At 44.4% G+C, this 23,361-nt stretch overlaps 1 protein-coding gene across 2 annotated transcripts in view; it reads left to right on the forward strand.

Moving 5' to 3' along the window:
* dnah5l (dynein, axonemal, heavy chain 5 like) overlaps positions 1–23,361 on the forward strand; it is a 472,330-nt gene that overhangs the window by 440,753 nt on the left and 8,216 nt on the right. For both annotated transcript variants that reach the window (XM_068012046.1, XM_068012056.1), the window contains 2 exons: positions 5,937–6,145; positions 13,623–13,844. In XM_068012046.1, coding sequence (XP_067868147.1) covers positions 5,937–6,145; positions 13,623–13,844 — 431 coding nt within the window. The remainder of the gene's footprint in view (positions 1–5,936; positions 6,146–13,622; positions 13,845–23,361) is intronic.

A 23,361-nucleotide genomic window follows, 5' to 3' on the forward strand; every position in this document is an offset into this window, starting at 1 on the left:
TTTAAGTTCCCCCAACTGCCATGGTGGGATTTGAACTCATGTCCCCAGAGCATTAGTCCAGGCCTCTGGATCACAAGGCCAGTAACATTACCACATTTCTACCATTCCAGACTTATAAAATTAAGCTTTACTTTAGGTACAAGGATACTAATGGGCATGTTTTAAAAGTTTTAAGTAAATGGTTCTATATATTTTTTTATCTTCATTTTTAGTTATTTAAAAACAAGCTCCTCACAAATGGTGGATTCGATACTCATTAAAAATGCTTATTTTTTGTGATAAGTGCATTTTCAGCTGGATTAATAAAACTTCACCTGGTTACCACTCTTAAATCATAGAATCACAGAATGGTTACAGCACAGAAGGAGGCCATTTGGTCCATCATGTCTGTGTCAGCTCTCTGCAAGAGCAATTTAGCTAGTCCCACTACCCTGTCTTTTCCCCGTAGCCCTGCAAATCATTTTTCTTCAGATAATTATCAAATTCTCTTTTGAAAGCCATGATTGAATCTGCCTCCACCACACTCTCAGGCAGTACATTCCAGATCTGAACCACTCGCTGCATAAAGAAGTTTTTCCTCATGTTACCTGTGGTTCTTTTGCCATTTATCTTAAATTGGTGTCCTCTGGTTCTCAACCCTTCTGCCAATGGTGACAGTTTCTCCCTATCTACTCTATCCAGACCCCTCATAATTTGGAACACAAATACGTCAAGGAATGTTTGTATTAAAAAAAGAAAAAGTTGTAAAATGCCCTATTTTGCTGGTTCATGGAAAATTTTACATTTGTGTTTGTGCAAATGAATTTAAGTGGAAGCTTGAACCATAAAATCAATTTGGAAAACAATGCAATTTTGAGCACAACTTGCACCCAGGTTGACTATTTCGTCCAAAGTGCAAACGTTACCATTTTAATTTGTGCAACTGCTGCTTAGAATCTTGGGGAACTATATCATAATAATCTCAGAATTACATCTCAATCCACACTATGCTAACAAGAATGACTTTGTCTTCAGCAGCTGGGCAATAATTGAACGGATTACTCACCAGTTTTAGAGCCTGCTTGATTTTCATTATGTTGATTTCAACAGGAAGAATGTTGGAAGTGTCCTATAATGGGCTGAATTTTACCAGCCCCTCAACGCCGTGGGTCGCGGTGCGGGGGCCGGTAAAATGCTGTGGGGAGAGGCAGTGGCGGGACCTCAGTGCGGCTCCCCCCGCCGCATAGCAGCGGCACCACAATTAGCATATGGTAAAGAATAATTACCTTTGCTGGTTATGCAGCCCACCACCTCTCCACTGACACTTCTGGATTTTTTGCTGGACGGGAGGCCAACACATGCCGTCCCGTTTACAATTTGAAAAGCCAACGGGTCCACAGAGGCAGAAGTTGTCGCAAGCGAAGGTGAGTTCTGTTATTCAGGGGGCTCACTCTGCATTACAGAAGGGAGGGGGGATATTCAGGGGTCTCACTCAGCATTCCTAAAGGGAGGAGGGAGGGGGGGATATTCGGGGTCTAACTCTGCATTCTTAAAGGGAGGAGGGACTGAGATGACTGGAGGGAAAGCTGTGCTGGCATGAAGGGAGGTACTGTGTACCATCCCTCCGTTAACAGTGTATGCTCTGTGTTTGTGAGGGAGCAATGGCACACTAGGCACCCTGTGTGTGCGGAGGGTGCCAGAAAGGACAGGAACATTAAGCTTATATGGATGGTGGGGGCAATCGATTCAGCTGGCAGGATCTTGATGTGGTCATGCTGTGCCACTCTGAGTGTTGGCCCAGATGGGCAATACCATGGCATGTAACATAGTTGATCCAGGAAAGCAGCTGATGTACCCATCTACACCAATCCCTGCCCTGTTAGGAACCTTCGAATACATGCAGGTGACCTCCCTGCATCAGGGAGGTCACCAATGCCCTGCACCGGAGGGCCAGTGAGAATGTCCGCTTCGGGACGGACTCTCACAGCCAGGCCCAGAGGGCCATTGGTTCTGGCACCATTGCCGGAGAACCATAGGTTGTAATGTTCATAGACTGCACTCATGTGGCCATCAGGCCTACTGCCAGGCTACCACCTGCAGACATCACCATTAAAGGAGCCCTTTCAATCTAGCTGAAGCTGATATGTGAACACCGCAGATGCCTGCAGCAAATGTGTGACTGATTCTCAGGCAGCTGCCATGACACCTGGGTCTTGCGCCAGTCCCGGCTGCCACCACTATTCACTGAACTGACTCAGATGGAGGGGTGGCTTCTTGGAGATAAGGGTTATCCTGTGCAGACATGGCTCCCGACACCAGTGCGAGACTCCACCACTGCTGCAGAGGAGAAATACAACACCAGCCACTGAGCTACTTTCGCCACCATTGACCAGGAGATCGGCATGCTGAAAGAGCACCTCCAATGCCTGTATGGATAGGGTGATGCCCTGTACTACGGGCCGAAAAGGCCAGCTCCTTTCTTTGCTGCTCTGCACAACTACACACCCAGTAGGGGCCAGGCCTGGCATGATGTGGAGAGACATCAACAGGATTCCTCCTTGGACTATGAGGATGCTGAGGACCTACAACATGAAAGACGCATGGGAGGGCAGATGGCACCCAGACTCTGCACGCAGGGCTAGCAGTGAGCTGGGGATGTAAGGAAGTGGCTTATCAGACAAAGGCTCTCTGCACCATAGGAACCAACATGGGCTCTGTAAGCCTCACATCACCCTCGCTCACCTGCTGTGCACCAGTCCACATCTGCAGCATCGCTGTGTAAACCATTCGAGACAGCAGCTGACTGAGGCAATGTCCATGTCACTGCATCCGTGGAAACCGTCATGAGTAATGGTGGCATGGTAATGATGTTATTGCATACGTTGGCTCTCCTGAAAGGCCAACAGTGCAAAGGGATGTGACTTTGTGCTACATGCTGGCACACATCATTCACACAGAGAAAAGGACACATGTCGGTGAGGAACATTTAGTGAAAGACGTATTTACATTGCTGTGCCACCCATGCATTCCCATTTGTGTCAGTGTGTTCTCTGTAAACTTCTGTAATACCTTTTATGGTGTATTTAAGTCTCACGTCCTGGAATGTGCAAATTTAAGATTATTCACCCAGGTGCGGCACGCCTACAAGAAGGAATGTTACACTTGAGTGGAAGAAGAGGATCGCAACTTCACAGGACACTGGGACACAGCAGGGTAAGTATGTGGCAGCAAAGCGGAAAGTGCTGGGGTAACTCAGTAGGTCAGGCAGCATCTGTGGAGAGAGAAGCAGAGTTAACTTTCAGGTCTGTGAACTTGGACAAGTTAACTCTGCTTCTCTCTCCACAGATGCTGCCTGACTTGCTGGATTTCTGCAGCACTTTCTGCTTTGCTGCCAGATTGACAGGAGCCCCACTCTTTAGTAGTCAGGCAAGTATTTCTTTGAAAGCTGTCGGGAAGCAGGTGCTGGGGTGCTTAAAATAGGGCCCCAGCACCTGTTGCACAACTGTCAAAAACTCTCTCACTGCGCCGAATGTCCCGCCTCTCCCCACGTAATATGGGGAGGGCGGCTTGGCGCCATGATTCTAATGAGCCCCCACGCATAATATCGCAGGGGCTCTGTGGAGGCTGCCAAATGGGGGTGCCACGCTGAGTTGAAAGGGCGCCATCGCGCAGCATGGCGCCCAAATAAAATTCAGCCCAATGGGTGGGTGCTCTGCTCCACTAGATCACTGCCCATGTGGTGAAGACAAAAATTGACTCCAATCTGTTGAAGTGCACAATAAAATCATTAAACTGTCACTGGCCCAACACATACTTACTGTTTACATTGTAAATACAGCATGATACAGGAGACAGTGAAATAATAGTTATTTTTCCATATGAGTGTTAATTCATGAGTGCCATAATCATAAGTGAGTTTTAGACCCTGTTCAAGTGTGAGAAAAATGCTAATATCCTATTGCTTCATGTCGCATATCTTTCATATGCAATACCTCATGCTTGGAGTGAAATTGCATTTAGAAAGGTCAATCAAATTGAAATTGACTTACTAATTTAAAAAAAAATAAATTGCTTTCTTGTTTAAAAGGATATGATTAAAATATTACACCTGAATATGACCTGAAAATACTTATCGAAGCTGTCTACAGAAAATACAGGCAAGAACATCACCAGAAAATGAAATCTCAGGCTATGCTTTACAAAACGTTCATCCATAATATGCTTAAGAATCTGTTTTGTACTCTGAGCTTCATGTTTATTGTCTTTTATAATGAACAAATTATAGCTAATATTACAACTAAAAACAAGTAGGATACAAATGGGTTTTTCAAAATAATATAAATTTACTTGGTATCAGCACACTGAAATTAAACACAAGGGCTTTGAAATTATGCCATGGAAGACTAACATATAAATACTTAAAAATGTTCATTTTACGTCATCCTTTCTGCTATTTAGCAGAGGCTGTAGTTATTAACTGAACATGTTAGTACAATTTAAACTGCTTTATTACCTTTATATTGACACAGATATTTGTTCTAAAGCCATTAAGGCAGATAAATTGAGTGAGCTGAAGATGAAAAAAAACAAACTTCACCTGTCATTCCTTGGTCAGCACATAGTATGGCTGGAATTTTACACATTGGGCTCCATTGCGGGGTAGGGGGTGGGGTGCGGGGGGTGGGGGGAGGTGTGGTGGTGCTGGAAGATCATTCCAGCAGCAGCCTGCCACAGAGCCCGATGCGAAGAGTGCTAGGCCTGATCTTCCTGGCGGCGGCGAGGTGCCGTGATGACTTCCCCACCGCTGGGCAGCGGGACCCGGATTAATATATTTAAATTAATGAAATGAATACATTTAAATAAAATCAGCAACGATTTTACCTTTGGGCCGCGATCTTCCGAGTGGCGGACGGCACTCACCGCCTTCGCTTTCCCACTCAGGAAGCAGGTGCCACTGTGGAGGGGAAGGGGGGACCTTATGATTTTTAGTGCCGTGCGGGTGGGGGGGAATGGGCTCTAATGCAAATTACTAGTGTAGGGGAGGGTGGGAAGGGGAGACCTCTGCACTTTGATCGGTTTGGGGAGGGGGAAAGGTCAAGTGTTGAAGGTAAGTGTTTTGGGGGCGGGGAGAGGGAAAATTTTGAATTTAAATGTTATGGGGGGAAGGGAGCGATAGATTTATCAGTGGTACATTGCTGGGGGTAGCCCTTTAAAAAATTAAATGACCCGGCAGGGTCTTTAAAAATGGCTCCAGTGCCTGCGCATAAGCAGCTGACGCCACTGCCGGTGGCGGAGAGCCCGCCCCCTTCATGTGATTGGTGGCCCGACCAGCTCATTATCCTGGGCCGCCATTTTTTTCACCCGCTCCTGGCGGCAGGAGAAGAAAATCCAGCTCTACATTTGATGCAATCAGTGAAGATAAAATAAAGTGCATAATTACAACCAAACTGAACAACCCCATTTGCTTTATATATTACACAACCTCTAAAAATCCTTTAATTGTATGTTTTAAAAGGGAAATTCTCTTTGATTCTGAAACAGTTGAAATTGGCCTAAATTAAGAATAAATTTAAATTGGTATGGATTTGGACAGGTTTAAATCTGCTATCCATAATTTGTGTTCATGAAATGTAACCATTCCAGTAAGAGTGTTTGAGAGGAATTTAAGTGCTCACAACAATTAGATTCTTTAAAGATGACAGTAGACAGCTGGAAGCAAATTTACAGCATGCTGCCATTAATAAACCTTATATGGCTGGTTTGCTGTGTGGATGTTACCATGAATTATGGTAGTTTCTAGATGGTGAAGAATTGTAAGGAACAAAGAGAAACAGCAGGATACATCTTTTGAAAAACTGGCTTAGGAGAAAGTTACTTTTTCAAAATATAGTGATTGAATAATTTCTTCAGCTCCTTACTGCCATGTCCCCTGAAATCAATCTTTTTTTTAAATTTAGGAACAATTATAATGTCTGAGGACCTGAGAGATGCTCTTGATAACATGTATGATGCTCGGATTCCAAAGATGTGGTTCAAAATTTCCTGGGAATCTGCGACTCTTGGGTTCTGGTTTACAGAGCTGCTTGAAAGAAACCAACAGTTCCAGACCTGGATTTTTGATGGACGACCAAACCAGTTCTGGATGACAGGGTTCTTTAATCCTCAGGTTAGAGCAACTGGCACTGACATAGTTAAAATAACACAATTTAAACACCGGATGGTAGTTATTAACAATGGTTAAATCACACAATCGCCTTGCTTTTATTGTTTTGAGAACACAATATGTGTTGATTTATTTTACGGTTACTATTATAAAGCTGTAATGAATTAGTAAAACACTTTAGCAGGGTTTTTTGGAAATAATTGAAAATTCTATTTTTTTTTTAGAAAAAAGCTACCTTTCTGAAATTTGATGTTTTCTGACACTGACAAAATGAAAATCACTTTTGACAGTTTTTTAAGTGCTAAAAATATCTATTTTAGGCATCAGTTTTGATGGTTTATAGAGAGCAAGCTGTACTGTCTCAATTTCTTTTCCAAGTATTATATTTTTTTGTTTTCCCTCTGTGAATTCTTCTTAGTCCGTTATATACCTTGGGTTTTCGATTTATCATTCTCAGAATTACCTAGGCTCAGCCTGCCCACCATCAACCATCAGCCATCAACCATCAACCATCCGCTTGATCAAAGGTCCCTTGCAAATGCATTCCCTGATCCCTATCCTAATTAGGCCTGTTTACACAAACTGTTCTCTACAGACACACCAGTGGTACCTTGCCACTGGTCTGGTTTTGAGACGAGACTATCTGGTTTGTGTTTGCTTTACAGAAATGTTTAAGCATTAATTGAACACCAACAGTATGAGTTTAAAAATAGATTTTTCAGTCTCCCTTCATTTGTCTCATTATTAGGGCCCTACCAAATTCACGGTCAACTTTTACAAATTTCACAGTCACAGCATTTAAGAATTGTGAATTTCATGATTTTATGTACTTAAATCGTAAATTTCATGGTGTTGCAACAAACTATGGAAATGATTTATTTAAAACAAATAAAAGACAAGGCAGGTTTCTGGTTTCAAATGACATTTATTGTAAACTCAAAAACTACTGTAAAAAGCTGACCATAAACAGGTCACATTTTTTACTCACTAAAGTCAGTGGTTGAATTTGAGCAAGGAGCAACCTGCAATTGTCTCATTCTTTATTCCCTGTCTCTGCGCTGTGGACACCTGCCTGTGTTTAGACACAGCTCTCTCCCTGTCACAGAGTTTGTTGGAATTGTCAGACAGTGCCATGCTAGCCTTGTAAGGTGTGAATTCTGCATTCCACAGAGTTCCAAAACTGCAGCACAGGCAAAGTACAATCTGCTTCTTTTGAAATGCTTTTATAAGCAGGAATCTCCTGCCTACAATTCTTGTCAAAACCAGGAATCACATCAAACGAGATCAAATCCGCCATCAACAGGTGCCTTTCTGCAGGGTCAAAGATGCGCACAGCTTTCAGGAATGCCGCAGCAGGTTGTTGAATCCTCTGAACCGCTTTTTCTTCACCGCTTGACTTCCCCATAGCAGTAATATTGTGTGAGCTTCTTTGTCATGCAAGAAAACACTTGTTGAGCAAAAGCATTTAATTCAGCATCATCAGAGTGTTGTTCGTTTGACTGTGCTTCAGCCCTGAACAGTACATCGATTACTTTATTGTAAACTTTGTGGATTGTGATGTGTTGAGATTCAGACCAAATGATTAAATCCATCAGTTGTGTAGCATTCATGGCAACAAACTGAATGTTCTTATTAAGCTGAGCATCATTTAGAAGGGTTACAATGTCTGTTCAAAACCTGTATTTTTGGTGTCAGTGAGCTTTTCTGAGAGTCTGAGTAGTTTTGCATGATACTGTATACTGCCTGAAATGAAGAATTCCAATGTGTAATTACTGGTTCTGGAGGAAGGCCGATGTTTTGTTCCCCAATGTCAGCCATTTCAGCTGCATTTGCAGTGTGTTGCCTGTATCGAAGCTTGCAGCTCAGGCAGTGTTTGAAGTTTTTTTAATGTAGTTGACCCGTTTGTTGACTTTACCAAACTCGCTTTTCAACCGCTCACTGACAAGAGAAATTATATATGCATTACATGTAATGTGGACAGCATTAGGCATTACACCTTGGAGCACAAATTTGAAAGATTTTATCATGAAAGTTGCATTGTCAATAATGAAAGCAGACACTTTGTTGAAATCTGCACTGTATTTTGAAACTCTTCTGATAATCGCTTGGGAAACTATGGTGTAATTAACAGCTTCTTAGTGGACGCAGTCTGCAAACACTGTTGTTAGATTTCCTGACTGTATATCTTCAGCCTTACCAGAAATAAAATCAAACAAAACATGCAGCACATAGTTGTCTTGCTCATCAGCGAACCCATCACAAATAATTGCAAAAGACTTGCATGCGTTAATCTGAGACTTCATCTCGCAATGTGCAGCAAAAACCTTCGGAAGGTAGTCCTGCCATGGCTGTTTGCCAAGTGCAAATAAACTACGAATTTGGGCATTACATTGAATGAATCCCCACAGCTTTGGGTGATCAAGTTTTTCTGATGGTATGTTGGCGCTTGCAAAAGCATCCACAAGTTCCATTGTAACCAACTGACAATTTTCTGAGCTCTCTGTCGACTTCTGGAAAAGAGATGAAATTGTTGCTTGTTTTTTTGCATGCTCATTTTCCAGCAGCATGGTGTCGGATGCTCTCTTTCTGCTGCAAAGACTTTCGGATAAGTGGTGCTGAACCGTGGCAAGGAAACATTGCAGCTTGTACAAAACAGTATTCTACCATCGACATGCAGAATTTGGCTTCCAGATTCTTTCACTCAATGTGCTACAGTCATGATTGTGGCCATTTTTGATTTGCTCATTCTGGCATTCTGACTTGTCTTCTAATACTTGAGACTGCTTCTCTCAAAACTGCACCAGAAGCCCTCCCTCAACTACCAATCAGCGAGTTGAGCCTTGCGTCAATGAATAAAACGTGTGAAGTTCAGAAAATAGCCGATTTCACAGAGGACCTGAGATTTGACGGAGGACATGAGATTTCAAGGTCCGTGATGCATTTTTCACGGCCATGAATCTGGTTCAGAAATGTTAGCTGTAAATGTTGCTAAGGGCTTCAATGAATATTTATCTTCAGCAAAACAAACTCCAGAACATAAGTCATGGCTCCTATTCTGCCTCTTATCAAGTTTTGTACTTAGTGACTTCCTTAACTAGCAATGTGAACAAGGGTGATGCATGTTCTGTGAGACAGTTATCTGCTGCTTTTAACTAGGGATACTTCAAGAGCTAAAAGTCATGTCTTTAATAATATTAACAAAAAGTCAATGTGAGTTTTAAGCGGAGAGAACTGCTTTATACTTGTGCTGATTTTTTCGCTAAAAAGCATGACAGTAATTTCATCTGCCAGGTATTAGGAATGTCGTCTTCTTCTTAGGCAGTCCCTCGGGATGCGTTCGGCGATAGCTGATAAGTCTCATGCGTGATCTGCAGTCTTTGCCACATGAGGGGCAGGTGGTGTTTGAAGGGTCAGGTAGATGAGTAGTTTGGAGGTTTGTGCGGTCCCTCCAACACCTCGACTTCACCTCCACATGTTTCTGACCAAGTTCCTCGAGGTGTATGATGCCTTCCCAAATGAGCTTTTTCCATCTAGGGTGGCCACAAGCCACGGACTCCCACGAGTTGACAGGGATGTTTGATCTCTTCGGGGATGCTTATCTGCCACCAGGTTAATCATCTGAGGCAATCCATTCACACTAGTCAGAAAAAGATTTGTCTGCTTTTCACTTTTGTATGCCTGTTTTGCTCAGAATCATAAAATGTTACAGCATAGAAACAGGTTGTTTTGATCCTTCACATCTGTGCTAGGTCCCACTCTCCTGCTTGGTGCTCATAACCACCCTTTAATATTCTTCTTCTTCAAACAACTAATACCCTCTTTTTTAAAAATCCATTATATTTCAACCATTATTTGTGGCAAAAATTACACATTCTAAACATTTTCTATGTAAAAAGTTTTTCCTAATTTCTCCGTTAATGGTTTTTTATTATCTTAAATTTCTGGTCTCTTGTTACAGTCTTAGCAGCCAGTGGGAAGCATATAACACTATTTGCTTTCTCATCTGTACTAATGCTTTGTCTTTCAGCACACCATTAACATGCTCCATGACCTTCTGGTCAGCTATTCTATGACCTTGTCCTATCAATACCTTCTCTTTTGTTATCTCTTGCCCCACCCCCACTTTACTTGCTTAAAATCTTTTACATTTCTTATATCTGCCAGTTCTGAAGAAGGGTCACTGACCTGAAACGTTAACTCTGCTTCTCTCTCCACAGATGCTGCCAGACCTGCTGTGTTTTTCCAGCACTTTCTGTTTTTATTTCAGATTTCCAGCATCCGCAGGATTTTGCTTTCTCATAGCCTCCAAAATCTTGACTACGTCTATCAGATCAGCCCCGTAACCATCTCAGCTCCAGTAAAAACAAATGTAACTTTTCACATGCCTCTTCATAATTGCAGTTGCTCCTCTCTGGTAATCTCTTAAGTGAATGAGCGCTGCACCTTTTTCATTGCTTTCATCGTCCCCAAAAAGCACAGTACTCTACCTACAGCCTAATTAAAATCTTATATAAGTTGAAAGTTACCTTCCTGATTTAGTATCCTATGTACAGAATTTTCTACTCCTTCTGGTGTAACACAAGCAGAATGTAAGAGAACATTTTTCAAGAACTGCTTTGTCAGCTCCCTGCTTGCTCCTGCCACTTTCAGCATTTTCTGTAATATTATTGTAATAGATGCAATAGATGGGATATGGTGTATTTTACATCATTTGCACCTTAGCAACACTGATGCATTTCTAGTGTTCAGTATTGCTATTGGTGGCGGAGAGATTGGTGTGTTAAATTTTTCTTCTCCCTGTACCCCGAAGGGAGGTGAATCATGCATGGGCCATGATTTTCGAATATTTGTTCTTAGGTCCTGATGGACTTCATCCTAGGGCCTTAAAAGAAGTAGCTGCTGAGGTAGCAGATGCATTGATTTTAATTTTCCAAAATTCCTTAGATTCTGGAAAGGTCCTATCAGATTGGGAAATAGTGAAGAATCAAGAAAGGAGGAAGACAGAAAGTAGGAAACAATAGGCCAGTTAGCTTAACATCTGCCATAAGGAAAATGCTGGAATCTATTATTAAGGAGGTTAAATCAGTTCATTTGGAAACTCTCGATGCTATCAATCAGAATCAACATGGTTTTGTGAAAGGGAAATCATTTTTTACTAATTTATTAGAGTTCCTCGAGGAAGTAACAAGCAACATGGATAAAGGGGAACCTGTGGATGTGGTGCACTTGGATTTTCAGAAGGCATTTGACAAGGTTCCACATCAAAGGTTACGGAACAAAGTAAGAGCCCATGGTATAGGGAGTAACATATTAATATGTATAAAGGATTGGTTAGCTAACAGGAAACAAAGAGTAGACATAAATGAGTTGTTTTCAGGTTGATAAACTGTAACTAGTGGAACCAGGGATCAGTGCTGGGGCCTCAACTATTAACAATTTATATCAATGACTTGGATGAAGGGACAGAATTATGTTGCTAAATTTGCTGATGACACAAAGATAGGTAGGAGAGTAAGTTGTGAAGAGGACATAAGGGGTCTACAAAGGGATATAGATAGGTTAATTGAGTGAGCAAAGATTTGGCAGATGCAGTATAATGTAGGAAAGTGTGAACTTGTCCACTTTGTCTGGAAGAATAAAAAAGCAATATATTATTTAAGTAGAGAGAGATTGCAGAACACTGAGATGCAGAGCGATCTGGGTGTCCTAGTACACGAAACACAAAAAGTTAGTATGCAGGTACAGCAAGTGATTAAGAAGGCAAATGCAATGTTGTCACTTATTGCAAGGGGAATGGAATATAAGAGAAGAGATGTTTTGCTACAGTTGTCAAGGCATTGGTGAGACCACATCTAGAGTATTGTGTACAGTTTTGGTCTCCTTACTTAAGAAAGGATATAATTGCATTGGAAGCAGTTCCGAGAAGGTTCACTTGACTGATTCCTGGGCTGAGTGGGTTATCATATGAAGAAAGATTAGACATGTTGGGCCTGTATTCATTGGAGTTTAGAAGGATGAGAGGTGATCTAAATGAAACATATAATATCCTGACGGCACTTGACATGGTGGATGTTGAAAGGATGTTTCCCCGTGTAGGAGAGTCTATACCTAGGGGGCACTGTTTTAAAAATAAGGGATCTCCCATTTCAGACTGAGCTGAGGAGAATTTTTTTCTCTCAGAGGGACGTGAGTCTGTGGAACTCTCTTCCTCAGAGAGCAGTGGAGGCAGGGTCATTAGATGTTTTTAAGGAAGCGGTAAACAAATTCATGACAAACAAAGGAGTCAAAGGGTATCGGGGGTAGGCAAGAAAGTGGAGTTGAGCCCACAAACAGATCAGCCATGATCATATAGAATGGCGGAGTAGGCTCAAGGGGCCGAATAGGCTATTCCTGCTCCTAGTATATGTTCATATGTATGCTCATACCTTGTCCTGGAAGAGAGAGGGAAGTCTGTCAGATGGTGTGGTGCAATGTGTTTGGTGACATGGATGTTATGGTTAAACAGTTGGCAGTGTGTGTAAGCTGTGAGATGTGACTATGAGACATGCAGCAGTGCTAAGTGTGTGAGGGTGAGGTGAAGATATGAATGTTAGATATGAGTTGTGATTGATAGCGATTGTTGGTCGGTGTGTGATGGGGGTGTGGTGCATTGAGTACTGTGTGAAGCTAGTGTTGCAATTGATGCGATATGGCATGTGAAGATACACTCACTGACTTTGACCACTTGTGTGAGGTCATCGAACTTCTTGTGGTACTGCTTCCAGTTCTTCCAGGCTGGATTCCTGACATTGACTGCCACATCTATCTGGTCCCATTGCCTTTGATAAGTTTGTCTGGAGGGCCTCCTGGCCCACTGTGGATAGATGACCTCTCCTCCTCTCCACCTGCTGTCCCAAGGTCTCTAGTGCTGTCCCAGAAAATCTTAGAGCCATTCTTGTGTCTTTCCCAGGGTAGAATCAGTTGTAGAGCAGTTTCAGCTCCAGCCAGAATCCACCTCCCCTTTACATAGTGCAGACTAGCTTTAACTCATGCTAGCCTCTCACAATTTTGCGCCCCGCTCAGGTGTGCAACCACTCAACAGTGTGCTTAGCATTGGTTGTACGCTACAATCATTTAAATTAGCAGGCAGCACTAAGTTTGCTTAATAAAAACAGAAAAAAACTGGAAAGCATATCTGGCCGCATCATGGAGAGAGAAAAAGAGTTAACATTTCAGGTCAGTGACCTTTGGTCAGAACTACACTTGCTTGCTGCCTACATTGGAAGATTAATCACATTTCATGATCCCCGCGCGCATTTTTAGGAGTTTCGAATTTCACAATCTTAAAGTTTTGAGCAGAAGTAAATTTCCAATCCATCAGCAACATCCACTCACCAGGAATTGACTTTTCCATACATTTATTTGTGCTTCCGCTAGTAGTACATCTTATATTTGCAAAAATAAATCTATTCGTTAAAGATAAAGATATTTCTCTCCACAGGGCTTTTTGACTGCAATGCGACAGGAAACCACCCGTATGAATCTGAGCAAGGGTTGGGCTCTAGACAGTGTCATTCTTTATAATGACGTGACCAAGATGATGAAGGAAGATGTGAATGCATCTCCTCCTGCAGATATTGGTGGTGTTTATATTTATGGCCTGTACCTGGATGGAGGAGGTTGGGACAGAAGGAGTGCAAGGCTCATGGAATCGTCTCCAAAAGTAAGCAGTTTCCTATTTACATAGAACCATGAAATACTTGGATTGATAAACCCTCATGGCAATGATTTTAGTGTGCATTAATTGGGCGAGTAGTGGATGGGGTGGGACGTGCATGACTGTTTTCTGGATGAGTTAGTGTGAGATATAATTGATTTTGGTCTTGCGTCCTCAATGTAATATTGTTGCTGACCTGCCAGCATGAAACGTGGTCCTTAATAGGCAGCTCACTGAGCTGGAGATGGGAAGTGGGATAGTCGGACGTGAAGGACCTGCAGCAGCACCAGAAAAGGGGAGGGGTATTAGCACCGGGAATAAAAATGAATCACTTTATAGTGGCAGTAAAATGTTTGCAAAATCTGCAGCAGCCTGTTTTTGATGGGAGCTCCAAATGGAGGAACTCATCAATATGTTGACGCTTCCATCAATTGCGTATCACCAGACTTTTAAACACAAATGGTGCGGTAGTGATATAAAAATGATTTCCACATTACACCTCATTACAGTTCCTCCGTGTTTCACAAAACAATAGAAACAAACTAAACTCACCACAGAAAGTTGTCTTCTCCTTTCCAGTCTAAGTACCCTTTTAACGATGTGATGAGTATTAATTACTGCCATTAACCTCTCTGGCATTGAAAATTAATTATTACAAGTGTGGAATCTCATTCCTTCAGGTAATAGTTGCTGTCGGAGTTTTTATAAAATTTACATTTTAAAAATTTATTTTTACTTTTTCTTTCGGCCTTGTTTTTTTTCCCTTTCTTAATCCAATCTTTCCTTCTCTCATTTTACTTCTCTTTTTGCACCTGATTTGACATTATATTCATGCACTCTAATTTACTTTCTTCTCAGTCCTTGCTTTATTAATTTCACAGTCCTTCAATGTGATTGGTTAAGGAGATACACAGTTGCTTGCCCTGTTTGCTCGCTGCGTTATTATCAGCTCATGTTTTCGGCAACTTAGCAAGCAAAACATTTAGAAATCTATGTCTATCTAATGTTTAAAACATTTTTAAAGGAACAGATACATAAGTGCTAATGAGATGCAGACTATTTCCGTTATGTCAATTTGCTATATAGGGGTGGTAGCAATGGATTCTTTGAATTTGTAAACAGTACAGGGAAATTAATGCAAGAGAAGGTAGTTTTTTTGTTCTGTGACAATTTGATTGTTTTCATTTAAAAACTCAACCATATGGGTCAAATAATAAGAACTACTTAGCTACACAAAGCTATTTTAGACTTGAACAGAATACAGTCATAACTCTTTTAACCTATGTATCTACTTGTACTAACTTTGTTTTTCAACAATGAAAGGGTAGATTTTCAGATCAGTACGATCATTTCTGCTGGTGTAATTAGGCAATGCAGTAAATGAGAAACTGGGCATCCAGCCAGCTTATCCAGTCACCCCACTCCTTGCACCTTGCAAATGAGCTTTCACCTGCGTCGTTTGCGCTTCTACATTCTGGGCTGAATTTTGTCAGTCCATCACAAGTGTGGCGACACTGCACGTCATGTGCGTGGCTGGCCGACCGTGATCACGCAGCGGCTGGTCCGTTTGAATGCAGGAGGCACGGGGCATGTCCCAAGTACACAGGCAGGTGATGAGATGCCGATGGAGTCATCAGCTGAGATGAATGCAGGTGCTGGCATCATATTTAAAGCACTCCCAGCCCTGCTTGAACTGCTGCTTCACTTGTTCAGTTTAATGCTGGTTTGCTTTTGTGCTGCTGACTGCTGCTATGCTGCTAACTGTAGACCCTGTGCTGCTGTACTGCTGACACGGTCCTCCCACCCCTTGGTTGAAGACCCTGTGTTGCTGTGCTGCTGACTGTAGGCCTGTGCTGCTGACCAAGGCCTCATAAGGCCAGGAGCTGACTGGGAGCAAGAGGGACCATGTCAGGCGGAAGACACTGGGTGGCCCCACAGTTCTGCAATGCCTCCTAGTGGATTCTCCTGCAGGCTGTAAGGGAAAGACAGGAGGTCCTCTTCTCAAGGAACTGCAGGAAGAGACCCTCTTGCGTGACCAAGCAAGGCTGCACTGAGATCACAGAGGAGATCAGCAACCATGTGATCACCTTCCGCAACTAGGTTCAGTGCTGCAAGAGAGTCAATGTCCTCCTTTACTCTGCTAAGGTGAGTCCTCCATACTCATCTCATCATTGTGGCTTGCATGTGTCCAAATGTGAGGGAGTGTGACATGCTCAGGGAGTGGCTATAAAGTGGGTGACAAGGGACTGAGGCAACAGCAGATCATTTTCTTTATTTGTTCGTGAGATGTGGACATCGCTGGCAAGGCCAGCATTTATTGCCCATCCCTAAATGCCTTTGAGAAGATAGTGGTGAGGTGCTTTCTTGAACTGTTGCAGTGTTTGGTGTGTAGGTACACCCACAGTGTTGTTAGGAAGGGAGTTCCAGGATTTTGACCCAGCGACAGTGAAGGAACAGTGATATAGTTCCAAGTCAGGATAGTTTATGGCTTGGAGGGGAACCTGCAGGTGGTGGTGTTCCCATGCATCTTCTGCCCTTGTCCTTCTAGGTGGTAGAGGTCGCGGGTTTGGAAGATGCTGTCGAAGGAGCCTTGGAGAGTTGCTGCAGTGCATCTTGTAGATGGTACACACTGCTGCCACTGTGCGTTGGTGGTGAAGGGAGTGAATGTTGAAGGTGGGGGATGGGGTGCCAATCAAGTGGGCTGCTTTGTCCTGGTTGGTGTCGAGCTGAAATAAAAACAAGAAATGCTGGAAATACTCAGCAGGTCTGAAGAAAGGTCACTGACTGAAACGTTAACTCTGCTTCTCTCTCCACAGATGCTGCCAGACCTGCTGAGTATTTCTAGCATTTCTTGTTTTTATTTCAGATTTCCAGCATCTGCAGTATTTTGCTTTTATATTAGTGTCGAGCTGCTTGAGTGTTGTTGGAGCTGCCCCCATCCAGGCAAGTGGAGGATATTCCATTACACTCCTGACTTGTACCTTGTAGATGCTGGACAGGCTTTGGGGAGTCAGGAGGTAGGTTACTTGCTGCAGGATTCCCAGCTTCTGACCTGCTCTTGTAGCCACAGCAGTTATGTGGCTGGTCCAGTTCAGTTTCAGTTCCTAGTAAACCCTAGGATATTGATATTGCGGGATTCAAAGATCGTAATGCCATTGAATGTCAAGGGGAGATGGTTAGATTCTCTCTTGTTTGAGATGGTCATTGCCTGGCACTTGTGTGGTGAGAATGTTACTTGCCACTTATCAGCCCAAGCCTGGATGTTGTCCAGATCTTGCTGCATATGGACATGGGTTGCTTCAGTATCTGAGGAGTCGTGAATAGTGCCGAACATTGTGCAATCAAGTCAGATGCATGGCTGTATCGCCAAGACAGCCAGCCTTCTGTCCTAGCTTAACTCCCACCCACCCCCCCTTCCACAGGTCCCTTGAGAGCAGACATGAGGAGGAGGCATTTAGGAGACCCCAGCAGGGGCCAAAGGGCCGCCACCAGAACAAGGACTGACAGTGTCCCTCTTTCTGTTCACAGGGGAAAGTGAACCATCACTCTCGGGAAAGGGCGAAGTCTGGATGTGGGATCCCAGACAACTGAGAACTGACCCCAGCAGAGGAGTAAGCCCTGGAATTAGTAGGCTCCGAGGGCGGCCGTTCGGTAGCAGATGGGGAGACTGGAGTGTCTACCCAAGAGAGTGAGAAAGCATTGTGTTCATGTGCCCACCACAGCCCTTCTAGAGAACCAAATCACACATGGTTGGCATGGGCCGATCTATGCAAAAGAGCCCTAAAATGATTGTGTTTTTTCATGCAAGCCATGGCACCTCGGAGGGAAGATCGTCTGCTGGCGCCACTGGAATCCCGCCATCCTCTGAGGGCAAGGAGGAAGAATCCTCACAGGGTTCACTATCACATCGTGCCCCTACACCCTCCACCAGCACAGAGACACTCACGTTGGTGGTATGCGCTCAGGCTTTTTGCAGGGTCACAAGTGTGTGCATCTGAATAGCTGATATCTGAACAGCTGACATCTGAACAGCTGCCACAGGCTGTAACAGCAAGGCCACTGACAGTTGGAGGACTGTGGGAGGCCTGGCCTATATTGAGCCCCCGGCTGATGTCGAGCTTGTGGTGTTGGAGCACAGAACATGCTGGAGTTGTAGAGAGAGATAAGGGAACATTTGGCAGAGCTGCCATAAACAATGCACAGTGATTCATGGACAACAGAGGAGTCCATCTATGCGATAAGTGCAGCTGAGTCTCAGGTGTGTGAGCAAATGGCTTTCTCCATCAAGAGGTTGGCGACATTTCTGGAGAGCCAGTTCCCAGAGATGTGTGCAGACCTGCATACCCTCGCCTTGGCCATGGGTTCAACACAGCAGTGGCAAGACGAGAGGGAGCCGAGGTGTCTGGTGTCTTCTCCAGGTCCTCGTTCTTCTGTGGTCAGCAGGGAGTTCAAGTGAGCTTTGAAAAGGAGGAGGAGTGGCTGACCTCCACATCTAGGGGCTTCCCTCATGGTGTTCTGAATGTGGACAGCGGCTCCTCAGCCCCTCCGCTATTGACACCAGCTCCAGTGGCTGCAACGACGGAGGAGGCTTCTGCACCTGTTCACAAACCCCTCGGCGAGCCAGGGCCCTCCAGGCCTCAGGTACCCAGAGGTCGCCCGCGAAGTCATCCCAGGCCACAGGGCAGTGCGTTCAGCAGTCTGCCTTCACCTCAGCTGCCAATGCAAAGGAGCCCTCTGTAGAAATTCATGGAAGCGCATGAAGAAGAGCACCTGGGGATTCATGGGTGTGTGCAACTTGGTCTTGTTATTGCATTTTGTGAATGTTTAAACAAATGGAGGTTACTTTCATTGTTGAGAATCTCTCAAGAGGAGGCGGTGGCAAACTGGTATTGTCACTGGACTAGTAACACAGAGACCCAGGTATTGCTCTGGGGATATGGGTTCGAATCCCACCACAGCAGAAGGTGGAATTTGAATTCAATTAATAAATCTGAAATTTAAAGCTAGTCTAATGATGGCCATGAAACCATTGTCGATTGTTGTAAAAACCCATCTGGTTCACTAATGTCCTTTAGGGAAGGAAATCTGCTGTCCTTACCTGGTCTGGCCTACATGTGATTCCAGACCCACAGCAATGTGGTTGACTCTTACATGCCCTCGAAATGGCCTAGCAAGCCACTCAGTTCAAGGGCAATTAGGGATGGGCAATAAATGCTGGCCTGCGACGCCCACATCCCTGAATGAATTTTAAAAAAAAATGCTTTCCCTGCTGCCCTGCCAGATGCCACCTTCACCCTTGCTCCCTCAATGGGCTGCCAGTGCAGGGGCAGGCTGTGTATGGGCACCTTCCCGACTCTCTGCATGCGCCTGGTGAGCCTGGGTGCAAGGCGGGGGAGTGGAATAGGAACGAGGCGACACGCGGGATGCAGTAAGGTGAGTATTTATTGAGTTCACTTGGAATGTGCATCATGGTGGCAGGAACCAGGTATGTATGAGATTGTTCCAAGTCTCCCTTGTGCATCTCTCAATGGCCCTCGCATCATCCTGCGCTGCCTGTTCGACATCCGCCTCCACATTCTTCTCGTCTGATGAGGAGTGCCGTTCAATCATGACCTCGTCATGCAAGGCCTCCCCTGTCTGCGGTGCTAGATTGTGCAGAACACCGTAGACCACCAGGATACGCGAGACCATCGCTGGGACATACTGCAGGCTCCACTGGATTGATGAGGCACCGGAATCTCATCTTTAGTAGCCAAATGGCCTGCTCAATGGTCACTTGGGTGGAGCCGTGGCAAATGTTGTACCTCTCCTCTGCTGCAATGTGAGGGTTGCTCAAAGGCGTCAGTAGCCATGTCTTCAATGGGTACTAAAATAAAAGCAAAATACTGCAGATGCTGGAACTCCGAAATGAGAACAGAAAGTGCCAGGAATACTCAGCAGATCTGGCAGTATCTGTGTAGAGAGAAACAGAGATAACATTTCAGGCCCGTGACCTTATCAGAACTGGCAAAAGTTTGAAATGTAACAGTCTTTGAACAGGGGGAAGGGGGGAATGAAGAATAAAAGGGAAGGTCTGTGATAGGATGGAGGACAGGAGAGATTAAATGACAGAGATGTCACGGAATAGAAGGCAAAAGGAGTGCTGAATAGTTGTAGTAAAAGATAAAGCATTTGTCCAGAGAGAGTGTTAATGGCAGAATAAAGAACATGAATAAAAACATGAAAAACAAGTTTAAGACTAGCACATGGTTAAAAAAATAAAAATAAAATAATTAATAGATAGATAAATAAATAAATAGACACATTTTCCTCTCCCCTCCCCTGTCTGCATTCCAAAGGGTTTGTTCCCTCTGCAACACCCTGGTCCACTCCTCCACACCCCGACACCTCGTCCCCTTCCCACGGCACCTTCTCATGCAATTGCAGGAGGTGTAATATCTGCCCTTTGCCTCCTCTCTCCTCATCATCCTCCAAACACACTTTCCAGGTGAAGCAGTGACTTACTTGTACTTCTTTCAACTTAGTATACTGTATTCGTTGCTCACAGTGCTGCCTCCTCTACAATGGGGAGACCAAAGGGAGATTGGGTGACCTCTTTGCAGAACACCTCTGCTCAGTCCGCAAGCATGAATCCGAGCTTCCGGTTGCTTGCCATTTTAATTCACCAACATGTGCTCACGCCCACGTTTCTGTCCTTGGCCTGCTGAAGCTCAACGTAAGCGCAAGGAACAGCACCTCATCTTCTGATTAGGCACTCTGCAACCTTTTGGACTCAATATTAAGTTCAATAATTTCAGACCATGAGCCCCATTTTTTAAATTTATTTTTTATTTTGTTTTATTATTTACTTTTTAACCGTGTGCTAGTGTTAAACTTGTTTTTCATGTTTTTGCTTTCAGACAGCGCTGTTCTTTATTCTGCCATTAACACTCTCTAGAGAAATGCTTTGTCTTTTACTACAACTATTTAGCACTCCACTTGCCTTTAATTCCATGCCATCTCTGTCATTTAATCTCTCCTGCCCTCCCTCCTATCGCAGACCTTCCCTTTTGTTCTTTTCCCCTCCCCCGCCCCGTCCCACCTGTTCAAAGACTGTTACATTTCTAACTTTTGCCAGTTCTGATGAAAGGTCACTGACCTGAAATGTTAGCTCTGTTTCTCTCTACACAGATGCTGCCAAACCTGCTGAGTATTTCCAGCACTTTCTGTTCTCATCTTCGATGGGTAGCTGTTGACCCTGAGAATCCATCTTTGAAGGTGAACGGGGGCGGGGTGGGGAGCGGAAAAGCTGTGGCACTTGGGCCTGCTGAAGTGTGTAGGCATCGCGGCTGCTTCCCATGAAGCGGGCACACTCCTGCAGGAAATGCTTTTGGTAGTCGCAGATCAGTTGTACGTTGATGGAATGCAAGCCCTTCCTATTGTTGAAGGTGGCTGGCTGCTCCATGAGAACCTTGATGGCCACATGCATGCAATCAATGACACCTTGCACTGGGGTATTTCTAGCTATGGCCCCGAATCCGATGGCCCTGTCAGCCTGACTGTCAGGGTTGGTCTGGTAGCACACATAGTCGCTGGCCCTGCTTGATGCACCAGTGGGCTACTGCCCACGGCGGATTCCTGGAAATATCCGGAGGTGTAAAAGTTGAGTGCCACTGAAGCCCATGGGTCACATCTCGTCCTGCAGCATGGCACATAAGTCGGTGATGGCTTCCCTGGAGAGCCGCAGCCTCCGCTAACACTGCCGCTCAGACATTTAGAGGTAGCTGAGGCGAGTCTCTGCCACAGATAAGCCCTTCTTGGCACAGCCAACTGCTAACAGCTGTGGCTCCCCTAGTCAATCTCACCAGCTTTCCCAACTGCCACCTGACCCTGCCTCCCTCTGACTCCCTGCTGCACAGCGTGGGGTCTACAAAGAATGGGTATATGAGATCCATGCCAGCTGGTCGCTCCACCCACCCCCCCCCCCTCCGCACATGCACTGTCCCTGGAAGGAGAGGACCTTGCCTTTGGAGCCTTCCCCTTGCCACTCCCCTCTGCACATGGGTTAATGCTCCTCAGCACACACCCTTGCAGATAGCCCACCACCCAAGATGAAGCACATCCTTGCCTTGAGGGCTGCATCACTCTTGTGCAATGGCCGCTTCACCTCCCCTCCCCCGTTCCCCTTTCTGCATTCATCCAATGCTCCCCATGGCTGCTTTCCATGAGCAGCACTGAGGCCTCGCCTCGGTACTGCCACCGTTAACGGCGTGGAGATCAGAAGGCATGTGATCCCTGTGTGCTGTTGAATAAAATCTAAACCCTTCATAGAATCGGAGTGAGGTCCATGCAAATGCATATTAAGTACCTGCTCAATTCAAATTGCAGTCACAGCGTCAGGTTTCCAGGTGAGCACATCCCCTCCCAATTTTTCGTCCCCCCTCGCTTCCAATCGCACTCCTGTGAGCTGGATAAAATTCTGCCCTCTGTGTGGGAGCTTTATTTGATGTGCATTTTGCATATAAATGTGGAGCTTTCAGAGCCTGATGTATTTCCCGCTCTTTGAGCAGAATCCTGCTGAGCTTCACCCATTCGCACCTTTAAAGTAAAACAGCATCCAAAAGGCAACTATTAAAGACACACTGGGGGCAAAATTGGTCTACGCCTGTAGCGTGAAACGAACGATAACCAATTGCCAGCTTGCTTTACACTGCACCTCATTTTCTCTCCTTCAATGGATTTTGCCTATTTTTGTTGGCATTTTTGGGGAACATTTGCTTTTTGGGAGCACTTCTGATAGATTTATTCTTTATATTTGGATTAGAACATAGAGGAAGTGTTTCTTACGAGAAGAATAGCTGTACATTGTTCCAATTTCACAGAGAAGGTGACTGTAAAAACAAAAACAGAACTTCACCAGAACGGGAAGATAATTAAAGAGGAGCTCTATAAAGTGTCTCCTTCAATACCAACTTACAATCCACCTCAGAGAGTGCCAAAGCATCTAACTATAAGTTAGATTTGGCAAGATAATGTGAAACTAATGCTAAAGGTTGCTTTGAAAGTGCCCCAGTGGTAGAACTTAATACCTGTAGTCGTACAAGATGAAAGAACAAAATTGCGGTCACTTATTCAGCACGAGTAGAAACTCTCGAAAAATGTGCAATAAAATAAACATAATTTATTGCCCTATAAACATTCAGTTTTTTGAAACCCAGTGATTTCCTTTGGTGGTTTATGTTTTATGCATTTTACATCCTAATCTTGTGCTGCTTGTAGCTGCGTCCCCAGTGGTAGGAATGAGTGTAATGCCTGGCTGCTGGGTGTCAGTAGCAGCTTCTTGGGCTGGAGGTGGTTCCATTCCTCCTTGTGTTGGGTCATGATATGCCCCTGCAACTACTTGTACCATGTTTGATGTCACAGTGAATGGCTAATCCTACCACTTTGCAGCACATTTTTTGAACTTTGGAAGAAGGCTGGGTATCTTGAGAATAGCAACCTCATTTGTGTCTACATCAGCTGTGCGAAGCATTTGTTCATCATG

The sequence above is a fragment of the Heterodontus francisci genome, chromosome 2 (assembly GCF_036365525.1).
Source record: "Heterodontus francisci isolate sHetFra1 chromosome 2, sHetFra1.hap1, whole genome shotgun sequence".
In the NCBI taxonomy this organism is placed as follows: domain Eukaryota; kingdom Metazoa; phylum Chordata; class Chondrichthyes; order Heterodontiformes; family Heterodontidae; genus Heterodontus; species Heterodontus francisci.